Genomic DNA, 23,910 nt, shown 5'->3' on the forward strand with positions numbered 1-23,910 from the left:
GGCATGGCCTGAGTCTACTGACTAACTGCTACTGGCTTTATGTGCTCTGAGGGGGCGATTGTCTTTCCTTCTTTGCATAATTATTCTCTGGTCAGAAGACAGCATGAGGAAGCTGGAAAGAGATCTTTCTCAAATCTGAGAAAGGTTTGAACCACCACCTTCTGAGTTTCAGGAAGGCATCACACAGTATCCATGTTAAACATGTCAGCTCCTCAAGTCTGGCCTCTCTCTAAACAGAAATAAGAGCATCAGGGAGCTAGAGTCCACAAAAAAAAGTAGCTTGACTGTTGCCCAATTGTTAGGAGATTCTCATGGAGTGAAAAAACGAGACTGCAGTGCCAGGCAAACATTCATATTCTATCAGACCATTTGTGGCTGAAATCTAACATCAGCTCAAAGCATAACACTGCAATTTGCCTGGCTCCATAATTCCGTCATGTCTGCCTGACCCATATTTAATCTTCCAGAATGTGCTTTTTTGCAGTCTACTGATACTTGGCAGTTTAAATTGTCCTGGGCTGTGGTCCTTTGCCACTCAAGAGGACAAGAATCTGGATAATCCACACACAGGAGTTGGAGGTGTAACAATAAAATTATAGGGAAGGTGAATTCTCTACATGAACTGACATAAATGTTCAGAAGAGGGGCAGGAAAGGTAGATTCTGATTAAGTAGTGCCACTGTGTGATAGTGAGGGCAGCTCTGACATTCATAAGGATTTGGGAAATCTGATATGGCACCCATAATCCCATGCCTCTCTGGAGTAACAGTTGGAGGCAGGATATACTGGAGCATCAAAATCTTCCCCTGAAGCCAGTTTCCCATGTTAAAACTAGTATCATTTTAGGTGTGGTGTGAAGTTTTCATGTAGTGTGCAATGCCCAGTTAAATGTTTCACAAAATGTAGGCCATCTCAACTGCCTAAATTGAACTGCATCCTTCTTCTAGTAAAGGGAAAGATGAATTAGCTTTTAGACTCCATTGACTGTATTGACCTATTCTTCAGTGATTATAATGGGAGTTTAGACTTTAGCTCACAAGTTGATGTCTAAATCCTACTAAATCTGCTGCTTAATTTAGAAGAATTTTATTGCCCTTGTGAGGCTTTTAAATTCTTTGTGCAATCAATCTGTACTTAGAGAACTGGCTGGGTGTAGCTGGGCTTCAGAGGTGCTTCTCTTTTTCTTTAGGTTGCAAAAATAACCTGGACAGCTATGATAGGTAGAGTTAGATTGCCCTAATGAGTTCTGTGCTTGAAATATTGACAGGACAATGTTTTAATTTTAATTCTAAATTAGATAGAAAGGATTCTATCTGTCTTTACAAACCATAGATAATTCGCACTTGATTTAAGAACCTAACTATTAAAATGAGTTCTCAAAATCTTTTCCTAATAAATAGTTCTTGAGAAGAGCAGGAAATAAAGTGGTTGGGTCCAAGGAGGCACCAAATAAGAAACTGAACATACAAACTAATAATTTATAGGGGTTTTTAATACTATGAGGTCCTTCAGGCATCACCTTTTGCAATTTCCTAAATCAAAAATTTAGGGACATAATCCAATAAATCATTCAACCAATAATAGGCATAGACACTAGTTTTTTGCTGGTTTTAAAATTGGATTCTGAGCACCAGATTTTTAAAGTATTTCAGTCCTTAAGGATTTGACCCACAAAAGGACTTGGATTTTTTTTTTTTTTTTGATGGTCAGCACTGCATTATTTAAGCTTTAGGTGCCTTTAGGTTTCCTCTGCTTGCCTCCACATGTTGAACAAGGCACATTATCTGCTTATACAGTACATGCAAAGTAAGCATCTCCAGCTGGGCTTCCCAATAGCTGCCCAAGATAATCAACAACAAACACTGAGACTAGAGCCATTTGTTAAACCCCACCTCTACTGAGGACCTTAACTCTTAGTCACAGGGAGGAGCAAACATGAGCAGCAGATCCCAAGCCCTTCCCTGTCTTAGATGCCCATTCTATGATTTCAAGAAGAGAGTCAGGAAGTGACTGGCATCACTCTGAACACCTAGCTAGAGGAAGGAGGTTTACCAAAACTGAAATGAAAGCTCATAATTCAGCACACTTCCAGGGTGTGGGAAACAGCTACTAGTCCATCCGGAAGGATTTACCTAGTCCTTGCTCACTTTTGGAGTGTAGAACCTAATCAGTGTGCTGTAGAGATCTCTCTGTCAGTCTTGGTACAACAGTGCAACTGAAGGAAGAAAGTCAGCCTTCATGTTTCCAGGGAGAAGGAGCAGCAGAAAAAAAAAAAAAATCAATATACTCATCAAGAGAATTACTTAAGAGAGGCTGCTGGTGCCCATTTCTTGCTCAAAGAGATGGTGATAGCCTTTTCCATTAAATGGTTAGATAAAAAAGTGAATGTTTAAGTATTTCTGAGTTTTTGTTTTCTTCTACTGAATAAAAGGGAATTTTACAAGCTTCTTTGCTGAGTTTTTCCTTTTTCTATATGAAACAAACGGAATACCCTAACGAGTTATGGATTTACTGAACTCATTTAAGAACTTTAGTAGACTTGTAAAAGCTTTAAGGACATAGGGATAGTTGAAATCAGGGATGGACTTCTATACATGGAAACTAACTGAGCATGGGACTGTAATCCTGAAAAAAGAGGTAACTCTAGGGCCAATAGCAGCAACTTATATAGTCAAGGGAGGAAGTTTAATTGGTTAAGGTTATTAACTGTTCCTCATAAGAAGTAATGAGGTATAAAATGACACCAGAGAAGAACAAACAAGAGGTTCAGTACTGTAGCATAGTTAATTGGAATAACTCAGTGCCACAGGATGGTCCAGTGCAGCTTAAGAGGCAATTTTGTCAAAGCAGATAAATGGCTCTTGCTTTATCTTACAACTGTAATTAATGGACAGGAGACTTCAGTGGAAATGCTAGGTTTGGTATGCCTATCTTATCAGTAGTTGAATTTCTCTTAGTGAGGCCACTTCTGTTTTCCTTGCAAAGAAAGATGTTTCTAAAAAAGTAAATAGAAAAGATTACAGCATTGCACTGTTTGAGACATGGCAAGAAATGAATCACAGCTTCCCAACCACATATTCAGCTGGGTACCTCTCTGGATTCCTCCCTCAGCACATGAGAAGGGGTTTGATTGCACAAGTGAGCCCTATGACACTTTTTTGAAGGAGAGAAATAAAGTTTGCTCATACAAACCACTTCTGGTGTCTTATCCAGAGATGCAGCACAGCCTCGAGCTAATGCCTGAGGAGCTGAGTCTGCTATCAGTACATGTCTCCATCTGCTGATTGCCAACAGAGATTTCCATATTTCCTCATATAACCCAAATGGAAAACATACTCCTGATGCTGTGTTGGATGTCTGCTTCCAAGTGGGAGGCAGGCCTTTTGTTAAACCTGCTCTGGCAGCTATGGGAAACAGAGACAAGCCAAAGCATTCTCTAATGCATTAGCATTTCTCCTGATGCAGCTTGGGGCTTGGATGCTTTTCGCTTCGTTGCTTGTTTTTGTTTGTTTTTAAAAGAGATTATCCCAGTTTAATCCTGTGTAAAACAATATTAGGTGATTTATGTCTTATCATCATGGAAATACATGACGATCTCAAAGGAGTGTCAGGACACTTCCAAGAGCACTTATACATTGATTGAGAACTCAGACTCAGTAGTTAAATGGAAAAGACCTCTAGCTCTTTTTGTCTTTTGTCCCAAATCTTCATCATAGTTAGCCATTAGCATTAAATATATGCCAACATTAAACCACTGGTACTCCAAAGGTGCATCAGAATGGCAGCACTGCTATCTTACCTCTCATCCCTTGTAGCATCACTTACGCTCTCCTCCCTTCTTATTTCCAAGTGATATTGTAGAGTATAAGCTGAAGTTTAATAGTGACTAATTCATAGTTTACCACCAAATTTCTCACTTTGTCAAAGGCCTATATAGCAAATAATTTTGGTAGCAACGCAGCCTTTACACAGCCTTGGATCTGAAACCCTGGAGATGATGAACTATTGTCTGGGTAATCTCTGGCTGCTCAGCTAGATTTCCTGTATGCACTGCTTCCTGACACTGAAAAATCCAGGCCATATTTTGTTTAGCATTAACCTGCCAGAAAAAGAAATCTTTCCCTGAATATGCATGCAAGAAGGAGACAGAGGAACTGCATAGGGTTTTATACAACTGCTAATATATATTTAAACTGTTGAGAAAAATCTTTAATAAAAAAGACTTTTGCCTCTTGTATATGTATCTAGGGAATATGTATTTTGAGTTGCTTCTGGGTAAACTCTGGGTTGAGCTCAGCTGCCTCAGGCTCCTTTACTGCTAGTGACAGCAACACTGGCTGAGCCCTCGAACACCAGAGCCACCCTCAAACACCTGAACCTTTCTGTAGCAGCAGCTGGACCCCAGTTGAGGAAGCCAGGCCATGCAGAGTGGCACTAGCTGGCAGGCAGATGCAGGGCCCCCTGTCATGTCTGTGTCTAGTATGATTTAGGGAGTCCTGACTTAATTTTTATTTGCATGTAATATACTGCCAAACATCTGCTCAGTGCTTTATCAACATTTCTGCCAGTGCATAAAAGTTTGTACTCTCCTGCTGGGCTCAGTCTGACATTTATCATTTCAGAGACATTGAGCAGAAACTGCAAGTATGAGTGGCATCTTGCTTATAGGAAACAAGCTCTGTTTTAATAGCAAGCAGTCAAATCAGGAGGCAAATATAATGGGTTTCAGCATGCTTTTTCTTTCTAAATATGAAATACGTAAGTAAATAAAAATGCCTAGCATTTTCTGCTAAGAGCAGCACAAACTCTAAATAAAGAGGCACTGAATGTTGCTGCTCTTACACGGAAAGCACATCTGTGACTGCCGTGTGATACATAAACACCCAGGCTAATGCTAAACCTGAATCCACTGGGTTATTAATAACAGCACAACTGGGTCAGCAGTGTATTGAGTGTAAACTGATTTATCATATTTCCTGGGTAAGTTTGCAGTCTGCCCTAAGCTTTCTACAGTTGTAACTAGACCACCACTGAACAGGAGTTAGGTGATATAAAACTTATATAAATAATTTCTGCATTACAGTTATTGAAATACCGAGGTGTTCAGGATTTGCATTCTGTTTAGATCAGTCAAGGAGGATGCTCAGGCTTATATCTGGATTCTAAGCTTCCTCATTTGGACTCAAAAATTAGAAATTTTCTAAAACATGTTCTGAGACTTTTTACCATATGGAATGAAATCCTTAAAAAATGTGCTGTTTCTGTTGTATGTAGTGAGAGATTTTTGGTGCACTGAAATTTAGGAGGCTGCATAGCCAGCCTTGCCATCTGCCTCCTTCTTCATCAGCCTCTTGAAAAACAGCCAGTTCTCTTTTATTGATGTATCACAGTATAGACTGATAGAATTGTAGAAACATTAAGGTTGGAAAAGACCTCCAAGATCATCAGGTCCAACCTTGACTGAACACCACCTTGTCAACTAAACCACAGCACTAAGTGACACGTCTAGTTGTTCCTTGAACACCTCCAGTGATGGAGACTCCACTACCTCCATGGGCAGCTCAGTCCAATGTTTAACCACTGTTACTGTGGAGAAATTCTTCTTGATGTCCAACCTTAACCTCCCTGATGCAAGGGAGCATCTTCTGATGCACTTCCTCATCCTGTTGCTGGTTGTCTGGGAGGAGAGCCCCACCTGGCTGCAGCCTCCATTCAGGCAGTTGTGGACAGGGATAAGGTCTCCCCTGAGCCTCATTTTCTCCAGGCTAAACAACCCCAGCTCTCTCAGATGCTCCTCACAGGACTTACTCTCTAGACCTTTCACCAGCTTTGTTTCCCCTCTCTGGACATGATCCAGCACCTCAACATCCTTCCTAAATTGAGGGGTCCAGAACTGGACACAGGACTCGAGCTGTGGCCTCACCAGTGCTGAGTACAAGGGCACAATCGCTGCTCTGCTCCTCCTGGCCACACTGTTGCTGACACAGGCCAGGATGTCATTGGCCTTCTTGGCCACCTGGGCACAGGCTGGCTCATGCTCAGCCCCTGACACCAGCACCCTCAAGTCCTTTTCTGCTGGGCAGCTTTCCAGCCACTCTGCCCAGAGTCTGTAGCACAGCCTGGGATTGTTGTGACACAAGAGAAAGACCTGGCACCTGGCCTTGTTCAGCCTTTCTGTTGGCCTCTATCCATTGGTCCACCCTGTCCAGATCCATCTGCAGAGCCTTCCTGCCCTCCAGTAGATCAACACTCCTGCCCAATTTAGTGTTGTCTGCAAACTTACTGAGGGTGATAGTATTACATCATCTAACCTCTAGGCACCTAAACCAGTTATTGGACCAGTGGCTGGTGGCCAGTTATTTCTTACTTGTTTAAAAATTTAGAGGCATTAGATTAGAGAAGGCTTCACTTCAGCATGAGGTACTCACTCAAAGCAGGCAAAGTCAGGCTCCTTTTTGTGGCTTAAATACTTTATGGCCTGGAGAAAAGATTGTCAAACTGGAACACTTTCTGAAGATTGGTCCTAAGGTTGATCCTAAGAACTTTTCTCTTAACAGATGGATACTGATCTTCCTCTTCCAATTCTCTGGGTTAAGTTCTCACTCACAAGCATCTATTCTTGTCGTTTTTCTTCCTAAGCAGATTGGTGATCATGTTTTCTTCCTCTCTAAGATGTCTCCAGCTAGTAGGCTGCAGCATATTCACTTCTGTACAGCAGAAACCAAAGTAGTTTTTGAAACTTTTTTTCTAGAAATGACTATGACATCTGAAGATTTGAGATATCCTTCCATCTATGTTCCCCACAGATATGCTGTAAATGAGATTTTTGAAGATCTGGTTTTGATTCTATGCATGGAAAAGGAGATTTAATCTTTCTATTCCTAATTCTTTAACTGTATTTTCAATACAAAGAGTAATGAGTCTCCTTGTGATTTATGATGCAACCGACTCAGTTTTTCTGGGTTTGGTTCATTGTTTTGGCTTTTTTTTTTAAAAATATAAAATACTTAGGAACTTTTTAATTTTGAAATTTTTTTTTGTTATACAACAAGAAGACCATGCACAAGATATAATGATTCTAAGCCAGCATTTTCTTTGGGTGCTGTGCATTGAAACTTAACTTATTTTCCATTATTTGTCTTTCTACAACTAGAAAAAAAAAATTATAAAACAGAAAAATTTTAATAGTATTCTGGCAAGTCCAGTTTATATGGCACATTGTCAGAAAAAAAAAACCAACCTATGAAAATGCAGAATGGCTACAAACCTACTAATATGCTTTAGAAACTTTTTGCAGAAACTACATACAACATGCTATCAAAACTGTAAATACGTATTCAGTATTTGTGTTTTATAGAAAATTTTATAAATATTAAAATTTAAGAGAAACAATATGGAATAAAATGCACTAGGAAACTGATATGTAGACAAAGGTTTATTTACACCATACAACATTTTAAATATTTTATACACAGCTGCAGCAGAGAAAGCTGTTCTGAGCTTTCCAGAGAAAACTGCAATAATAAAGATGTGAAATATATTATTCATATAAAAGTGAGATTATTACTTTATTGCATTTAAAGCAATGAAGAATGTAGCTCAACAGACATTCATTTAATGACAAAAACTTTGCTTTTATATTATAAAGTAAAAAGTGTAGTAATGGCCAAACAGACTGTTATAAACTTTAAAAACTGCATAAATATATACATTGTGCTTCATGGTGAAGTTTTTTGAAAACTAAACCAAATGAAGCTGTTACAACATGAATCGTTGCTTGAGGTTTATCTATAAAGATTACCTTACAAATCCATTCCACGGGTACTTACAACACACGATGGTAAGAATTGTACACCTGGTTCTCCACTAGCTGCACTAGTGGGAATATACTGTACGAAAAAAACCACTGACATTTGGCACAGGAAGAGCCTGACATAAAGGAGTTGCAATGTTCAGACAGGAGTGTCAGGACTGTCAGGATTCCCAAAGTCTTTTTATTGTCAGTGCAATGAATTATTTTTACTTTGTTTCTGTTTTGTTCAGTTCATTTTTGTTAAACTTCTGTTTGAAAGTCACCTTCTTGCACGTCTAAAGGCAAGTTCAGACACTTCTCCCATTCTGCTGGTCTGAGTTCTAAAGCATCTTTTGCCTCTGTGTCTAATACATTTATCGTTGTATAGTGTTGGTAGTCACCTGTGGTTTTGAAACTGTCCCATGGAGCCTTGCTCGGTCCTGAGTTCTCCTGAAGACCAAAGAAAGAAGAATTAAAATCAAGGATGAAATAATGCAGTTTCCATTTATAAAGCTGGTTGCTGACGTGCTCTCATGAGACACAGAAGCTGGAGAGGGGAAATGGCTTTGCAGGGAGCCAGGCTGGCGGGTGCTCGGCACTGCTGCGACTCTTTCTCTGTGAACAATCAACACTTTGGCAGGCTCCTCACCTGAGCTGCCAGCTAAGCCCTTTCTTTCACAAGAACCAATGTGTGAGGAATGGCTGAGAGATCCAGTACCAATAGACATCTTTCTAAGAGTGGGAGAAAAGTGGGAGAAGAGTGTAGAAAAGAGGGAGAAGAGAAAGGAAGGTAACTGAGAAGAGTTTGTTGCCTGAAATATGGAGTGGTTTGAAACAGAGACTGCCGGCGGGATTTTAAATTGTGGCAGGTGCATGGCAGAATGACAGAAACCTTGAAAATACTGTGAGAGCCACCTTGCCTTACAGGCTTTCATGTAAATTAGGATTAACAGACTGAAAGGTGGTTATTTTCTACAGAATGATTTTTTATTTTTTTTTAATGCTAGGTTTTATAAGGTAAAAGGCTTTATGGACCATTTTAATTAGAGATTTCTGCTGTAACATGATGAGTGGGATTTAGTTGTTAAAATCCAATATTTTTGCACCATCTAAGATGCCTTTGGACTTTCTGCTTAATCTCCAACTGTCTTTCATAAGAGGTGCAGGTCTCCTTTGAGTCCTGTATCATTGCTGCCTGTACTGTGCTGTAAACCAAGACCTCTCTCTAAAATAGCCTGAGATGCCTATATTTAGGTACCTGGATCACTCTCTGACTGTATCACAAATAGACCATCCCTCTAGGCAGCTTTAATTAGCAGACCTTCCAAAAGCACAGCACCAATGTGAAACAGAGTAAACACAACTCTTCCACTGAGATTCCCTTTGAGATTTGAATTAATTCAAAAATAGCAATTCTCAAGCGAATAGCAAATCTCAAGTAGGGAGACAAATGAAAACTTTACACGTCAGCTGATCTCAAAAGGGGGAGTGAGTAAGAACTTGATACAGAATAACACATATCACAGATAAAGGTTCATCAAAGAATCAGGGCTAAATTTCTGCTGGATTAAGATGATGTAAATGATGCAAATCCATTGGCCTCACATCTGCTTAATACCTCTTCTTCAAGTCTGAGAGTAGCTCTTCTGAAAAAGTTATAGAATACAATGATTCTAGCTCAGTTCCATTTAATATACAATTTTCACATTATAAAATTATTAGTAATCAAAATATTACTGATAAAAATATGTCAGACTAAATTAGCTGTTTTAATTAGGAAGAACCAACTATTTCCTTGCTCTCGTTATCAGATGTAGTCAGGGTGTTATGCATGTGTGTATGAGTGTGTGTGTATAAATTTGAATAACGATGATAGCAGCCTCAGCTCAGGATGATTTAATTTTTGCTTTTCCCATGGTAAATATTTATAAACCTATTATGGAAAAGACATGGCATTACAGAGTTCTAGTGTGCTTTCTGGACAATTGCATGTATAGGTACATTTATCTGGACTTGCTTGTAATATCTAATTTATTATCTCCTTGCCTAGCTAGAGGAAAAGCCTTATTGATCAAATTATATCAGTGAGCTGTTTTCCCTGTATAAAGGCCCTTAGACACAGTAGGCACATACAGATTTGAAATGTATTCCCTACAGCTCAATTACTTGTCATCCATAATGATGTTAGTGAGTTAGTTATCGTCTATTGTAGAATGCAATGAGTCTTGTCATAGGTTGGATTACTGAAAACAGCTTCGGTTCTCATTTCTGAGGTACGTAAAGGTGAGATCTTCCTGGGAAATGTACTGAAGTCAAAAGCTCTTGTTTCATTGTTGTTGTTTAGGATTCACCATATTTTAAATATAATAGAAGGACACTTACCATACTGCCTGATTTTGGTACATCCCGAAATCTGTCCAGAGTCTGAAATTTCTGATTTAACTCTTGAAACAATTCCATATGCCTCTTTCTTGTATGCATGACCTTCTGCAAAATGGAATATACTTGCTTATATTTATAATTTAATCTGTTTTGGTTTTTTTTTTTTTTTTTAAGAGAAGCATTACTTTTTCCAACATAATAAAAGTAAATTGGATTTGGCAGGGCCATCTTTTCCCTACAGATTTGAACAATGGAAGTGAATTGCCCTGGCCTTTCTCTCCACTGCATTTAAAGTTCTTCCTTCATACAAGAGACTGTTTTAACCCTACATTTATTGAGTTGCTGAAATTAGGGGCCAGTGTTTTTATGCTAGCTTGGAAGTATCCTGAGAATAATGGCAATTTCTCAGAAGAATATTTCTCTTGCATATCAAGAATATTTTCTAGAACTTCTGTTTTCAGTGTGGATGCTTATATTTTAATTCCTATAGGAAAGCAAGAGCACTTTTTAGTGGTTCCTGTTGGAATAATTTTTATGAGAATGCTGAACTCACAAAATCTTGGCTCAAAATGGAAAATCCCCAAATGTTATGTCTTTTTAATTAGACATCTTCTTGTCATTCAAATCATCATAAAATGCAGATGAAATTGCATTCATATTGAGAAAAGTAGGCACGTTTTTTCAGTTTTACCTGCTTTCTTATTTCATGGACAAAGAAATTGGAAACCACTCTAGCCCATGCCAAGGGCACTATTCCACAGAAAGGAATTCTATGGCACTCCTGTGGAAGAGAGTGAGACCCCAAAGAGTCCCCACAATACTCACACCTCAGTGCACAGGCCTCAGACATGTATCTGCCTGGGCAGCTACTTGGAGAGTGAAGCATGTTTTCAAGCCTAGATTCTAAACTATGCCCATCAGAGCTGTTTTCAAAGGAATTCATGCTGGGTTATGGATTCAGAGCAGCCTCTGGAGCAAGCTGAAGTCTGCTTAATGTTTGACCAGTCTCATGGTTTTGTGGTCTGGATGGTCTGCGGCTGGGAGGGTCTGAGTATGCTTCACATCAGTCCAACAGCGGATGGGCTTGGCTTTGCTTTTCTTAAGATTTGTAACTTGAACTTGAATTATAGCCAAGGTAGCAGCCAGGAAAGCTGACAGATGAGGTGCAGGACACAGGCCTTTGTGCAAGTCCTGATTTTGTGTAAAGCCTGATTTTCCCTGGAGTTGTGAGTGAAACCCTGCAAACTTATGTATGTTGTGCCTGAGTGTGACCCTTTCCATGAAGTTACACCCCTGCCAAATCTAACTTAGTATTTTTTGAAATGGAGTCACAATAGCTGACTCTCAATATTCCTTCATCAATGCCAACTTTATCTTTCATTTGCATTATACCTTTAGAGATTTCATGAAATGTGGCTGCTCTTTTAGCCAGGCATTTCTACTGCTATGTTGTAATATGCATATTAACCTTAATACAGCCACACAGTAGCTTGAGAATTTGTTCACTTCTCAGAAAAGGAGTTTGGCAATATGTCTCACAAAAGAGACATGAGACATCAGCAATTAAAGACCTATTAACTTGAGTTGTGGGGTGAATAAGGGAAAACCTTTTGCAGTATTTGGTAATAAACTCCTTGCAAAAGGTAATTTAACTAGATAAAGCTATCTAAATTTATGAGGGGAGTTCCACTTAAGTGACTTCCTAGGGATTCTTTTAAGATATTGATGCCATGGTAGACAGGAGTATATAGCAATTTTCATATACATAAAGTTTTTTTAAAAAAGGTTCTATCTCAAAGACTATTATTGGTTTAAATAAGGAGACATGGTCATGGGAATGAAACAGTTTTGGTGTGTTAAAACTAGCTCTAAAGAGCAGGAAATAACATAAGGCTGTGAAACATCTCCATTTGGAGCTTTTTAGTAGAAAGTTGGGAATATAGAGAACGCTACTTTCATATATCTTTTCCTTAATTGTGTACCCAAGATGTCATTAAATAGCAAATATGAATAATGCAAATGTCTTACTCAGTTCATTACATTATTCCTGAGGAGAAGCAGGTGGGAGGAGAAATAAAATACTTGCACCGGGAAGTCTGCCAGAAAAAAAAATCTTTACATTTTATTCTTAATAGCAGCATGACTGGTATGAACATGTACCCATGGATCTTTTGGTTACTTTGTGTTTTCCTGGCTTCCATTCCATAATTCCTACCCACTGACACCCACTCCCTCCCTACAGCTTATAAAGAACAATCTGAACTGAAGGTGCAGCAACTTAGATTTCCAAGTTTAACTCTCAATTTTTAGACTTTTAAGTTTCTGGTTAGAAAGCACCACCTTATCTCCTTTCTAGAAAATATGCTCTGTTGGATAACTCTTTCTCTTTTATAAGAAAACAACCTACAAGGTATTTGCAGTGTGTTATTCTGTTTTCTCTATTAAACGGGCAATGTGGACAACACCCCTTTATTAATCTTAGAAATACTAAGTTTTAACAATACAAAGCCGGAGATTTGAACCACTAATACTAGGATGACTGTGGTATCAAGCATCAAGATCTGAAAAGGATGCAAACTGAACTTTTGCTGCCCTTTGTTCTTTAGGCACAGCCTTGCGGTTGCCCATTGATGCTGCATCCCTGCCAGAAGCACCAGGGTTAACCACCAAGCTGCAGACACACATCTTCTTGTGGTGTCTCCTGAAGGTTCCATAACTCTTGTGCCCCACGCCCTAAAGGTGGGCAAGCTGAGCTGACACCACTTCCTCATTTCTGCCGCCCCCACTGTTAAGTCAGATAGTGAGTGTGTTTTGAAGAGACTTGGCATTACTCTGATGATCACCTGCTCACAGAAAAGGATTCAGAGTGTGGATGGCTGTCAGCAAGATGGGGAGAACTTCAAACATAGCTCTGTACTCAGCTCCCTTTTTCATTTATGATAGAGCTTTAGCTGGTCTCTAACTCAAGACAAATATACTCATGAATATTTCATGACACCCCAGCAGCAGTGCTGTATTCAGCTTGGTGGTTCCTAACATAAGGTCCATGTCCTGTTGGAGTGAGTGTAGTGGAAGGTGACAAAGATGATCAGAGGGCTGGAGGACCTCTCCTATGAATTCAGACTGAAAGAATTGGGGCTGTTCAGCCTGGCAATGAGAAGACTTCAGGGAGCTCTTACAGAAGCCTTGCAATACCTAAGGGGAGCCTACAAGAAAGCTGGAGAAGGACTTTTTGCAAGAACATATAGTGATAGGACAAGTGGTGATGAGTTTAAGCTGAAAGAAGGTAGGTTTAGATTAGATATAGAAAAAAGGCTTTTATGATGAAGGTGATGAGATACTGGACCAGGTTGCCAGAAAAGTTGTGGATGCCCCATTCCTGGAAGTGTTAAAGACCACGTGGAATAAGGCTCAGCCTGGTCTAGTGGAAGGTGCTTCTGCCAGTGGTTGTGGCTTAGCACTAAATCATCTTTAAGCCCCTTTTCAACCGAGGCTATTCAGTAAATCTATGACTTGTGGTCAGTCTCATAAATAACAATATCATCATCATCATCATCATCATCATCACAACTACCAAGTAATTTAATTTGCCTTGGAGACTTTCTACATTGTCACAGGTAAAAATGTTCTCTCTCAAATCTTGTACAAAGCAGATAAATTTAAAGAACAGATGGGGGAATACCTTCCCAACCCTCTAATGGAAACATGCTGTTTTTTCAAGATGTTATAGTTGCCAAACGTGGGAACAGGAAATAATTTTTCCCTGCAGGCATATTTTTTTACCTTTGCCTTCAAGAGATGTCTTCAGATTAGTAAGAGAATGATTTTAAACTTTTGTGGATTATAATACTATTATAATAAATAGCTATGGCAGATGACATTCTGAAAGAACGTAGCTCCAGCAGTGATCAATTTAGCATTATTGTTGGTGAAAGCCAACTGATCTGTGGTAAGGAGAGTCTAGTGTTCACACTTGTTCTGTGTATCCTTGCTCTCCCTCAGAGCTAGAGATTACCTGAATCCTGGGGATCAAGGCAATAAGGAATTTTCTAAATTATTTGACATAAATGTTGCTAACAGAGTAGATCCAATGAATAGCTTAGAGAAATGAGAGAGTGGGGTGACTGGAGAAATCTGAAAGTCAGACTCTGTTATAGAATTTAAAGGCAATTGTGATCTTGAATCCTAAAATGCATGCCAATAATACTGTTTGGCTCTCCTGTACATTTTTGTAATTGCCAGCATACACCTATTATAAAGCCCTCCTGGGAATTTCTACAGCATCTGTATTTCTGTTCAACATAATTAGAATGAATTTTATTTGATCTGACAGCTAACTGTTAGTGTTGAGACTTAATGAAAAAGCTACCTGTCCAGCTCTAGAGAAAATATGACAGGAGTTGGAGGACACTTAGCTGGGGTTAGCACAGCCTGAGGCAGCAAGGATCCAAAATGTCCAGACCAATAATTTTGCTCATGTTTTGGACACCAGACTGCATGAATGAATCCAAACTTATCTTTATTAATAACAAGAAAAGAGCTGTAAAGTTGTTTTATGTTGACTGTTCATTTAGAAACCTTCAAAGTTCAACTAGATTAGTCAGTGTTTTATAAAATCTAACTGTGGACAGTATATTATGTAGCAGAAATACTTCCAGCTGACAGGCTAAGCCCTGGTTGGTACACTCTGGGTTTTTTTTCCTACATGAAGGGAAAATTTAAGAATGTAATGGTAAGCTATTTAAAAGGGAAAATAAGATACAGGTGCACAGTTTTGAGATCCTCCTCTCTAACTAGCTTGAGATCTATGCTAAGTGCTTGCCAGTTCTGATGTCATCCTTTTCTTTCTCCCTTTCTTTTGACTGAGACATGTTTTCTATAACAGAACCAACACAGACACAGGACTTCCATTATTTATAACCCATTGCAAAGGCCCTTAAAACTACATCTGTATTTCTGCATGTATTGAGGATAACAGAAAGAGAATATTTTGTGGTGCTATATAGTCTTAGTCTAGCTGTGTTCACATTGCATAGCAGCTGGCTTTGTGTTTTTTCTGTGGCTCTTGGAGAAAAATGGCCTTTCTAATTTTTTTAAATGTATTTTTATTGTTTTTATTTCAAATTATTTATATTAAGGTGAATGTTCCATTGGAAGCCACTAGAATAGTCTTTTATTTTTCTTTTTTTCAGTATGAAACCATGAGTATGTAGTAATAAGTCAAACATGTCCAAGAGTATTCTCTGACAACATCTAACATGGAGTGTTCTCCATGAATAGTAAATTCTATTAAATTCTCTTAGTTTTCCAGATAAAAAGTCTAAAACCAAATTGTCTATTGTGAATGGTAGCCAGATTGAACTGAGACCCTTAATGACATTCAAGAACTTCTTGGAGAGACAAGGGCGGTCCAGATAAAATAGTGAAGGTCTCTCTAAAAGTTAATCCATATAAAAGCTGGCATTTTTGGAACCCAGGAATATTACCTCAAATATCTAATTTATTAAGGTAGACATAGCCTGAGTATTTGTCTTGAATGTATATAGAGACTTGTGAAAGGTTGAGGGCATAGATCCTTCAGAGTGTTAAAAGGAAAAGGACAGAGGTAGCCAAACTTGTCCCACCCTTGTCCACACTGCATACTTAACATATGATACCTTCAGAACCACATCCATGTCATTCTATGATTTCCTCAGAAATATGGAAGGGCATTGTCTCAGAGAGTGCCAGCTGGCACTGGTCACAGACAAAGCAGAGAAAATGTTAAACATTTAAGTAGTAAGTTCAATCCCTTTGGCTTGACCTCCAGACTGTATTCCATTTTGCAGTCAAGCTGCTCTGGGATATCCAAAGAGCAGCATTTTGGCCACACCACACTATCACAATACTTCTTGGCTTTTTTATTTTATTTTACCTTAGAGAGCCATGCTATGTGTAAGGATATAGGAAAGCTCACAGACTTAATCAGAAGAATCATAAAGCTGGGGGTGAGATGGGGTTAGTCTGCATCAATACTTGTAAAACACAGTAGCAACTGGCACAGTATTGCTGCTGCTCTCAGTTCCTCAGCACTCACTTCCAGTGGTCCCATCCTTTCTCTTTTCACAAAAAATATATTTTCCTGCATAATATATTTTCCTGCATTTTAATAGTAATTCCAAAAACACTAGGCCATGGAATATTGCAAACAAGTTAAGAAAAAGGTGTAAATAAGCAGCACCACAAAGCTGGGAGGAGTGGCTGATACTCCTGAGGGCTATGCAGCCCTTCAGAAGGACCAGGACAAGTTGGAGAGGTGGGCAGAGAAGAACTGTCTGAAATTCAACAGAGGAAAGAGCAGGGTCTTACACCTGGGGAAGAATAACCCCCTGCACCAGGACAGACTGTGTGCTGACCTGCTGGAAAGCAGCTCTGCAGAGGAGGCCCTGGGAGTCTGAGTGGACAGCAAGCTGTCCATGAACCAAGCAGTACCCTTGTGGCCAAGAAGGCCAATTGTGACCTCGGGTGCATTAGGAAGAGCATTTCCACCAGGTTGAGGGAGTTGGTCCTGTCCCTCTATTCAGCCCTGGTGTGGCCACATTTGGAGTTCTGAGTCCAATTCAGGGATCTTCAGTAGAAGTGAGACATGGAATTCCTGGAACAGGTCCAGGGGAGGACAACAAGGATAACTGAGGGATTGGACCATCTTATTTTACAAGGAAAGATTGAGGGAATTGGGCCTATTCAGCCTTGAAAACAGACAACTGAGAGTGGACCCTATCACTGTCAGTATACTGATAGATAGTGGACCCTATCTATCAGTATCTAAAAGGTGGTGTTGAAGAGGTTTCCAGGCTTTTCTTGGTGATGCCAAGCAACAAGTCAAGTGGCAAAGGGCAGAAACTGATGCCCAGGAAGTTCCACCTGAATATGAGGAAGAATTTCTTTGTTGTTCAGGTGTCACTGTCACAGACTGCCCAGAGAGGTTGTGGAGTCTCCCTCACTGGAGCTATTCAAGAGCCATCTGGACATAATCCTGTGCTATGTGCTCTAGGATGACCCTACTTGAGCAGGGAAGTTGGACCAGGTGACCCACTGTAGTCTCTTCCAACATGGCCCATTCTGTGATTCTGTGAAAGCACATGAGTCAAGAGAAAATGTGTAATGACAATCCTTTTTATTGAAATAAGAATGTGTACATTGTTGGTGCTTATTTGGTGTTGGATTATATTCCTGTTGGATTATCCCTCCTGTCAGGAGGAATGTTTTGGTATCTCTTGCCACAGAGAAGGCACTCATTGTGATATTTCTACTTTTCAATGACAAAACCAGTAAAGTTTAGAATTCTTTATATCACTACAGTTATAAAACTTCTGACTGAATTTTAGAGTTGCTTGTACATCAGAATTTCGTTATTGTTTAATGTTTTTCCTCTTCCATTCTATGCATTTATCCTAAAGCATATTTAGGGTAATTGCAAACAGGGGAGTTTTTGGTGTTATGGTTGATATGTGCTGATCACAGGCTTTCAAATTTTAGCCCATGATGTGTAGGTTCCATACAAATATAATTGTTCAGCTTCTTTGGAGACACATAATGAATTATATCAAACTACCTCTATGCATGAATAGACAACCTATGTGAAAACCCCAAATTATGAACAGCCCCTTGAAAACTAACTGCTGTATTCCTTTGGGTAGAAGTCAGAGAAAAAAAGTTCAAACAAATCTCTAAGAGACTTAATCATACTGACTGAGATAGAACAAAATGGTCATTCATGAGCACAACTAAATCTTCTCACTCAACAGGGTCTAAGTTGGAAATTATGCATATCCAACCTAAAGAACCTTACATGAACTTAGTTTTTTATATAGTATGTGATCTATAAGCTTTGACACTTGCAGCACTACATCATTCAAAATTTGACACATTCATAATCACTACTTGAATGTGAAAGTCATATTTCAGTAAAGTAGTATTGAAGAAAGATAAAAGAAATTATTGAAAATCTTTTGAACAAAGCAAACTTCTGCTGTGATTTAAGCTGTCCTATAAAAGTGTCACACTTTTTCATTAAGTAGATAGCCAGAAAAAAAAATAAAAAAAAAAATAAAAAAAAAAAACCAAACCCAGATGAAAATGAAGAGGCAAAGAATTTAAAAACTGAAATCATGATGGTTAATATTGCAATATGACAGTTTGATCTCGGAATATTTTGCAAACAAGTTGCACCAAAGTAGTTTTAATGAATTGTTCATCATGTTCTGTACAGTACCAATTGAACAACCCTATTTCATCTACTATGCCAGAAGGCTAAAATCTGCTAAAATGAACACTTCACATTTATTTTTAGGAAAATACTTTTAATATTCAGGAATAATTCAGTAAAACTTACTTCAAAGTCAAGGTCCGAATAACGTGATTTTCTTCTCTATTAAGCAGTAAAAAAAAGAAAAAAGAGTTTTTATTAACAAAGGGACTATTCAAATCATATTAATGAGTCTAAATAACATTCTTGTCTTCCTATCAGGTATATATTAGGTATTTTGTAAGAAGATGTAGATTTTATCTAGATAATTTAAGATTAATGTGTGACTTCGCATAGTTTATTAGACCAGTATCATCATATTTTATTCTCTGAAATAAACCAGACTGAATTTTACTGGGATGCATAATGTGCATGTTAATTGCATGCAATTAAACCTGTTGGTGTATAAAATATTTCTATACTTTCTGTAGTATTTGAAAATTATCATAATATTTATACATTTTTACACAGATGCCTATACATATCTATGATTTAGATTTTTTATAAGTTTACAAAAATTGATTCTTTCCTACATCAGGCTTACATTGGTACAACTCCATTGAATTTAATGGAATAAATGACAGCAAAATCAAGCCGAAGCCATAGCTTCAGCTTGTTTGTTTGCAATGACAATCTGAATGGAGAAAGCAATGACTTTGTTTTAAACTTATGGCAAATCTGATTCAAAGCATCTGATATAAAGCAAGAATGATTTACTAGTGAAGTAACCACTTGTATAAAATGCAACAGAATATGATTGCTTAGACATGTTACAAATAATTTAGCACAGATTTTTTTAGATTCAAAAAGAAACCAATTATAAAGTCAAATTATATAAAAAAAAGCAGAAATATTATAAAGAAGGGATATATATATATATATATTTTTTATTTTAAAGTTGGAAAATAAATGGCTTGCAATAGATTAAAGAGATGTAGAAGAAGAAGCTAGGTTGTGAGAGCTGAAAAGAATACCAAAAAAACTTGAGAATGAATAAAAAGATACATTCATCTTCAGGAAGGACAGTTAAGGAAGCAAAAAGTACTCCCATACTCAAAAAGGCTTGCTGCTGAAGTTTAACCCTAATTTTTATGATAGGGTATGATGGTGAAGGAACCTTTTCACACTGCATTTAATTTCCTCAGTGAAGAAGAATCAAACTTGCTAAGTCAAGAGGAAGAATGTTTCTGATTTTATTTGGTTTAACAAACCTGCAGGTTTTAGTAAGCTGCTTTGCTTTACTGAAATTGAAAGGAATGATTTTACAAGTCTTCCAGCTGTAAAAAGGGAAAAATGTTTGGTCTCTGAGTCCTTGATTATACTACTTTGTGACATGTTGTCTGGTTTTGTAGTAAAATTTTAATGCTCCAATCCACAATAATATAAGGAATATTACTGCAACACTGTCGACACTCTGATGCCTAAAGGACTCTGAGGCTCAATAAAAGAACAGTCTAAGTTAAAACAACCAACAAAACAAGCTTTGGAGAAGCTGTCTTTAATCATCAAGGCTTGATTTAAAGATAATCTAAGCATTTGTGATGAGGAATGATCTACTTTTAAGGTAAAATTAGACCACATCTACCACTGAAAAGGCTTAGTGGTTAGAAAATAAGAAACATGTACAACAGATAATGAGGTGAAATTTACAGGAATAGCTTTGAAAAATGTTTGAAAAAGCTATTTTAAAGCTAGAGTTCAGTAATTAATGATTACTGATACCATTGAATCTTAAGGAAAAAATAGAAAATTTAGGAAGAAATGTGCTGTTTCCTAGGTATTGTGATTTGTAAAATTGATACATTTGTATTTTGCTTTAAGTATGCTTGACTGCAATGAAAATATTCCTGGCATAGCTGGATTATTAGGTTTTGCACCCAGACAACTCCATCACTATTTACATGGTAAAAATACATATCCAACAGACTGCAAAATATTCAGCTGTGCTACTGTCAGAGAGAGGCAAGTATTGCAATTTTGCTGTTAGTTCACACCAGATAAGATCAAACAGGTCATATACCACAGGATTCTCTCAGTGAGGATTTTTCTAGGGCTCAGTAATACCTACCACAAAAACTAATATAGGAAGGAAAATAGATTTGTGTGCTTGTGCTTCATTTTTTTGCGTGGCTGCATACAGTGAAATACAGCAGCACAAGTGCTGCCCGAGCATATCCTCCTAAAACATAAAATGTGTGTAACTGCCATGGGAACAGCAAAGTCCTGCAAGTTTTGAAAACCAAAGGATGCTGGTTATGAATGTGATCCTGAGCCATGGAAAGTTATTTGCAATATTGTCACTGACACCACTAGGTACGATCAGGTCCTCCTGGCTGCTGCATCATTGCCCTGACATGACAGCAGTGTTATTTTTTGAGAGAGGAAATATATTCAGAAGCATGAAGTCATTTGGGAAACTTTCAAGGATGAAGGAGTTTTCCTTCAGACTCAAATGGAAGTTGAAATTTTACTCAACTGTTCTATTTTCTGTATGGTATATAACAGCCATGAGAATAATTACATTAATTGTGACTGTATATATTCTGTTTTTCTCATATGAGGTTTGTTGTGTCTCTTTTGGCTGATGAAAATGGAGTTTTCCACACATACCTAAATGCTTTCAGGAATCAACCATCTAGCTCATTCTACATGTTAAACTGACAAAAGGCAATTGAGTGGAGTAAGGGGTGGGAATTTCCTTGTGTCAAATGAGCTGCTGAACTGGTCACACCAAAATGTTTCTTTTCAAAAAGCTGTTTGCTTCATGCACCTGCAAAATTGAGACTAATTTTAGCAACAAAAATTACACTGGAAGTTGGTGGGTTTTTCCCAAGGATCAGTTGGAGATTCACTTGAGTATTAATTAGTTAAAAGAATACAACAAAAAACTGTCAAGGATATTATCTCTGGGTTGTCTCATTTAGTATTTTGTAATTGACCAGGTTCTGCTATGATCAGGACTAATATAGAGAGGGGAAAGTTTAAAATGACATTTCTACTATAATACCTTCCATAAGTCTTCAGTAGTTTAAGGATTTCCTTGGGAGGAGCTTATTATGAAATCTAAAATGTGCTGGAATAGTGAATTCCACAATTTAATTATGTACAACATGACAAAGGAAATGATGTTGTTTATCCCTTTGACATTTCATTTGATGTTCCTCCTTTTGATATTAGAGGAGATGTGAACAATTGTTTCCTATTTGCTCCTCACTCATCTTTTCTCCAAGCTGAAGTGCCTCAGATGCTGGAAAATTGCAAGGGTTAGTAATAAAGGGACTATAAAAAACTGAAGATCCATGCCTTTAGTCAGTGGCTGGGAGTTAGCTGGTATAATTCTGAAAAAGTGAGGGGTGTGGGTAGGCTTCAACCATGTACAATTACAAATGCTACAAAAAAAGAGAACAATTTAAGCAGGCAAGGGTGTGATAGACCTCTCTGTCAACTCCAGTGACAATTCTGCATTGCTCCTCTACAGTGGAAGAAGCCAAATCATGCCTGTAAACTGGGAAAATTTCAAAGGAGATTAGCAGCAAAAAGAACTTTTAGGAGGAAAGGATAAAAGAGTGATGCAGATTTGTGTAACTTTGTCTCTGAAAGAAGCAAACACAGAAGCTTGTACAGAACCCCTAGAAGGATATAAACACTGATAAACAAAACTGATATGGGAAAAACCTGGAAAAAAATCAGAATTGGTACTGGGAAAAAAGTAAGTTTATGTAACTATGCAATAATTGCTAAGGGAAAAAGTGGAAGCCCTTCACTCTGGTCTTGAAAGTGAAGTTTGACTATGTTTTAGAAAAATATACTGTAGAAAGTTTTCTTGCATTGATAGAAAAAATGACCTGACAAGAATTTTTCCATCTCTGATTTCTATGGCTCTTTAATCTTATTTGATAAAACCCATTTTATGTAGAAAAAAACCCCTACCCTTCATGCCAGAGCCAAAATAAAACTCTGTGAAAAGAGATTTGTGGTAGTAATTTATTTTAAATCAATTTTACTTTGTGCTAATCATGTATAGCTTCTCTGTGTAATTCCAGAACAACTTTAAACTCTGCTGAGGGACAAAAATAGAATTTTGAAGAATAATTTCCATACACCAGCACACACTAATCCGCTGGCACCAGGAAAGAGATGCTCCTGCTAAAAGACTAATAAAATCCCTCTCCATGTCTGTAAAACAACAAATTCCTGTTTTTCTCCTTATTCGATTCTGCATTACACCACTATCTGATTAATTACATCAGATATTCCTAAAGATACATTGCATTGTGCAAAGCACAATTGAAACCAGAGATACCATATTATAGTGAGGGCTCATGTTTCCATTAATAAAAAGTCTTGTTATCAGCAGTTTATAATACACTCTGAGATGAGATTTGACATATAAGATCTTAGCCTAAGGAGGATTTTTTTCTCCAGAACAAAAGTAAAGAAAAATCTCTTTTGGCCCTCAAAGATATAAAGGTGGAATGTGGATAGACATTTTTTATTTAAAATGTCTTTTGTGTGTATATAACTGAAAAACACTCTAGTTTTGGAATGCAAGATTGTTGGCTACTAGTTCATGAGCTAGACATAAAGCCAGCAAATTTTCATGAAAAAGTGAATTTAATGTGGGAATTTTAGGGCTTCAAAACATGCTAGCTAATTTAGTACATCAACACACAGCACAAACATAACTTCAAAGATCTCACTTTAAAAGTATTCTGACAAATTATTGTGGCCTGCTGCTCCCTTTCTTTATAAGGCTGCCTGCATATTTATTTACTCAATCAACTAAGACCACTTGCTTTGTGTTTCTGAAGACTTTGAGGGAAAATGGAGCACTTGTTAAATAGACAATTATAATATGAAGTCTGCAATATATGCTGCACTTTATAATACTGGCTAAAATTTCAGTTCTTCACACCTCCAGTTACTACAATAAACTCTACCTGATTCTACCCCCACTTCTGTGAGATAACCTGAAAATAAGCTGCATCAATTTCTGAAGTCAGAGGACTCCCAGACCTACTCACTCAAGTGAAAGAAAGAGAGGGTTGTTATAGAGCTAGACCTCATTTTACTGAGAGTCACAAAATTGGCAAGAGCTGTCTCCACAGTTTATTGAAGAATGAAATGAGGAATGGGAGGGATAGGAATCTGAGATACAGAATACCTGAAAATAAATGCAACGTGGAAACATGATAAAGAAGAAATTCCTGTGGTGCTCGTCTCTCTATTTTTGTTCCCTCTTTCTTTTACTTCTCATGTCATAAATCAAAATGATTTCATAGCATTTTACTTTTGTTCTGCCTGATGCTCTGCTACTTTATTGATGAGATTGACTACTTTAACTTTGTATTTTTTCTCTCCTTTCCTGGTTTGGGTATTTTTATTATTATTATTATTGTTGTTATTGTTGTTTTAGACCTTGTTCCTTCCCTGCTGTTTTTATCTCTTT

General features: G+C 37.8%; 1 protein-coding gene across 1 annotated transcript in view; it reads right to left on the bottom strand.

Annotated features, from left to right (window-relative positions):
• Positions 1-7,417: 7,417 nt before the first annotated feature.
• Positions 7,418-23,910, bottom strand: part of ADGRB3 (adhesion G protein-coupled receptor B3) — a 443,080-nt gene continuing 426,587 nt past the window's right edge. The window contains 3 exon segments of the mRNA XM_015620795.1: positions 7,418-8,242; positions 10,175-10,279; positions 18,549-18,584. Coding sequence (XP_015476281.1) covers positions 8,054-8,242; positions 10,175-10,279; positions 18,549-18,584 — 330 coding nt within the window. The 3' untranslated portion in view covers positions 7,418-8,053.

Source organism: Parus major, chromosome 3 (assembly GCF_001522545.3).
Source record: "Parus major isolate Abel chromosome 3, Parus_major1.1, whole genome shotgun sequence".
Classification (NCBI taxonomy): Eukaryota; Metazoa; Chordata; class Aves; order Passeriformes; family Paridae; genus Parus; species Parus major.